The sequence below is a fragment of the Fukomys damarensis genome, unplaced genomic scaffold, assembly GCF_012274545.1.
Source record: "Fukomys damarensis isolate Sample0158 unplaced genomic scaffold, DMR_v1.0_HiC HiC_scaffold_23, whole genome shotgun sequence".
Classification (NCBI taxonomy): domain Eukaryota; kingdom Metazoa; phylum Chordata; class Mammalia; order Rodentia; family Bathyergidae; genus Fukomys; species Fukomys damarensis.
This window is the reverse complement of record NW_022900935.1, coordinates 25329125-25332416: the sequence shown is the minus strand read 5'-3', so window position 1 is coordinate 25332416 and position 3292 is coordinate 25329125. Positions and strand designations below refer to the sequence as shown.

Below are 3292 nucleotides of genomic sequence, written 5' to 3'. Positions count from 1 at the left end.
TTTTTTTTTTTTTTTTTTTTTTTTTTTTGGTACCGGGGATTGAACTCGGGTCCTTGAGCTTGCAAGGCAGGCCACCAAACCGCTGAACTAAATCCCTGGCCCTGGAAGCAGATTTTAAGTAAAAGGAGAATAATGTAAAGTATATAAAGTGATTTTTGAGTTAACATTTTATAGGTTACATATTTTTCAGTTAGTATATCTTGTGTGTTGTGATTATCCTAAATATATGACAAATATACACACATAGCATTCCTTCATGCTACTAAACACACTTCAGAAATGTTTTTTGAGAGATGGGGTTGTATTCAGTGGCAAGCATAAGACCCTGGGTTAGATCCCTAGCACTGCAAGGAAGAGGGTCGAAAGGTCATATATTACTACATTTATGAATATACCATTTTGTTCAACGAGGTTCCAATTGTTGCATTTTTTTTTCCAGTTAAATTATGCCTGTTGTATAGCACATGGGGAAAACATAAGTGCACACATTCATTTATATTTGTTAGAAATAGTAAGACTTCTAAGAAATTAACAGATAAATCTGTTTAAAACCACATCTGATGTATGCCACTTAAATCCTTGGTATTTACAAATTGAACTTTCATTCCCCCTGAACATGTTTGGTAGCCATGCATTGGAAAGGCTTTAGCATCATGAGCTTGAATCCACTGCTGTTAGATTTAAGTGATTGTTATGCCTTCTCTTTTTTAATGATATATTTTTGCTTATCAGAGAGTCACACAACAGACTGCTTTCTGCAATTACCTCTCTCCATTCCCTTGCTGACAGAAGCTGCTACCCTTGGAGATATACTGGTTTGGTCTGATGGAACACACTAAATAAATAGATTGTGCTCCTACAGTGCTCATATCTTTGTGCTTTGTAGCCACTTTGTGAACTTAGTATCAAGCTGCAGATGCTGCCTTTTTTCCCTGAGTTCCCAAGTAGTGTCACTTTTGAGAGTAATGGTTAAGTGCAAGCCAGGAAGTGTTTGTCCCTTGGTATCAACTGTCAGCTCCTTTGTTGAAGGTGTGACTTATCTATAAACTGTGTTTTTTGTTACTCAACAGGTTTGACATTCTTTTGTGTCTCCATTGTTATTACAGAAAACCCACCTAGTGCCAAGCAACCTTCCAAGATGCTAGTAATCAAAAAAGTTTCCAAAGAAGATCCTGCTGCTGCCTTCTCTGCTGCATTCACCTCATCAGGATCTCACCATGCAAATGGAAATAAATCATCAGCCATGGTTCCAAGTGTCTATAAGAACCTGGTTCCTAAGCCTGCACCACCTCCTTCCAAGGTATAATTTGGATTCATTGTAATGAGTTTATGTAACAGAGGTTTGAGAATAATCAGAAACGATTTACTAAAATTTTTTTCTTCCTGTTGAATCATTTACCAGATAATTCATTCAGTGTTGTACCCTGTCTTCAGACTCTGCAGCGGCCAACTGGATTAACTTTATCTCATAAACCAGTTACTCCTTAATTTACTCTTTGACCTAATGTTTCCATTAACATCCATGGGTCTGATCTCAATTTAAATCTTCATTGCTTCTCTCGCAGTCTTCCTTACCTTCCTAACTCACCTTCCTCACCAAACCAACTAATTAATTACGAAGTTCTTGTCAGTTATTCCCTCTATGCTGTTATCCCACACTATTATGTACTTTTCTTTTTTGTTGTTGGTTTTTTGGTTTTTTTTTTGAGACAGGGTCTCACTATGTATTTGAGACTGACCTGGAACTCACTATGTAGCCCAGGCTGGTCTCTAACTCACAGCGATCCTCCTGCCTCAGCCTCCCAAGTGCTGGGATTACAGGCATGTGCCACCATGCCTGGCTCTATTATATACTCTTCTAATTAAATATAGCTAGGTGCAGTATCACACTTTGTGTCTCAGCTACTTAGGAAGCTGGGTCTGGAGGAACACTTGAGCCTAGGAGTTTGGGCCCAGCCTGGACAACACAGTGAGAATACATTTCCAAAAACAAACAATATATCATATGCCTTCCTAAGTCTCTTTAATGGTTCTAAACCATGTATAACAGGGAATCAGTTGTGTGTGTGTGTGTGAGAAAAGCCAGATAACATATTTTAGTCTACTCCAGACATACGATTTTTGTTGTATATTGTGTATCATTTTCCTTTTTTAATATCCTTTTAAAAATGTAAAGATATTAATAGCTCATGAGCTATATAGAAATGCTTCAGACTAGATTGGGCCTGTGGGTGTGGTTTGTGAATCATTGATCTTAGAATACAGTGTTCACTTTACTTAGCAGTATTGTGTAAATTTTTTTTTTTTTTTTTTTTTTTTGTACTGGGGATCGAACTTGGGACTTTGCACTTGCAAGGCAGGCAGTGGAACTACTGTGCTAAATCCCCAGCCTCATGTGTAGTTCTTCAGCCTTACTGCAATCTGTCTTACTGCCCCTTTTTTCTCTTCTGGGAGGAAATAATTCTTTGGAGTCATGCCATTCACTTGGTGAATTGTTTTTTATCACATACATCTGAAGATCTAATTATTCCTTGTATCTCTACACTTATATAGCACTCTGTATCTTTCAATTACAATAGTTAATATACTTTATTGCATCTATTTGTTTTCTTATGTGTAACTTCAAGGGCAGGCTTCAAGTATTCCTCATATTTGTACCTAGCACACTTATATAAGTGCAGAATAATTGCTTGGATAAATTCTAACCACTATAAGAAAATATAATTAAAATACATTGTGTTATTAAAAACCAAGTAGCTATAGTGATGCACACCTGTAATCCTAGCTGCTCTGAAGGCTAAGACAGGATTGCAAGTTTGAGACCAGCTTGGGCAACTTGGTGAGACCTAGTTTCAAAAAACAAATATGGCTAGGGCCTGGGATTTAGCTCAGTGCTTCTACCGCCTGCCTGGCCAGCACGAGGACCCAAGTTCAATCCCCGGTACCAATAAACAAACAAGCATCCCCAGTACCAATAAACAAAAAAAACAAACAAACGAATGAATGGCTAGGCATGTGGCTTAGTTTGAAGACCCTGTTCTCAGTCCCCAGTAGTGCAGAGGAAGGGTAGGGAGGGACCAGTTCCACATTAATATTCACTTTGCATTGTGCACAAGGCACTGTGTTTGGTGCTTATGAGTAATAGAAGTACTGCATTGATTAGGACTGTGTGAACTAAAAAATTTATGGGAATGATGGATATAACATAAGCCGTGTCATTATAGAAGAAATAAAACAATACTGAATTTTTTTTTCGCAGTACAGGGGATTGAACCCAAGGCTTTTTTTTTTT

General features: G+C 37.8%; 1 protein-coding gene across 2 annotated transcripts in view; it reads left to right on the top strand.

Annotated features, from left to right (window-relative positions):
* Positions 1 to 3292, top strand: part of Gpbp1l1 (GC-rich promoter binding protein 1 like 1) — a 51465-nt gene that overhangs the window by 36881 nt on the left and 11292 nt on the right. For both annotated transcript variants that reach the window (XM_010610184.2, XM_010610185.3), the window contains exon 7: positions 1107 to 1300. In XM_010610184.2, coding sequence (XP_010608486.1) covers positions 1107 to 1300 — 194 coding nt within the window. The remainder of the gene's footprint in view (positions 1 to 1106; positions 1301 to 3292) is intronic.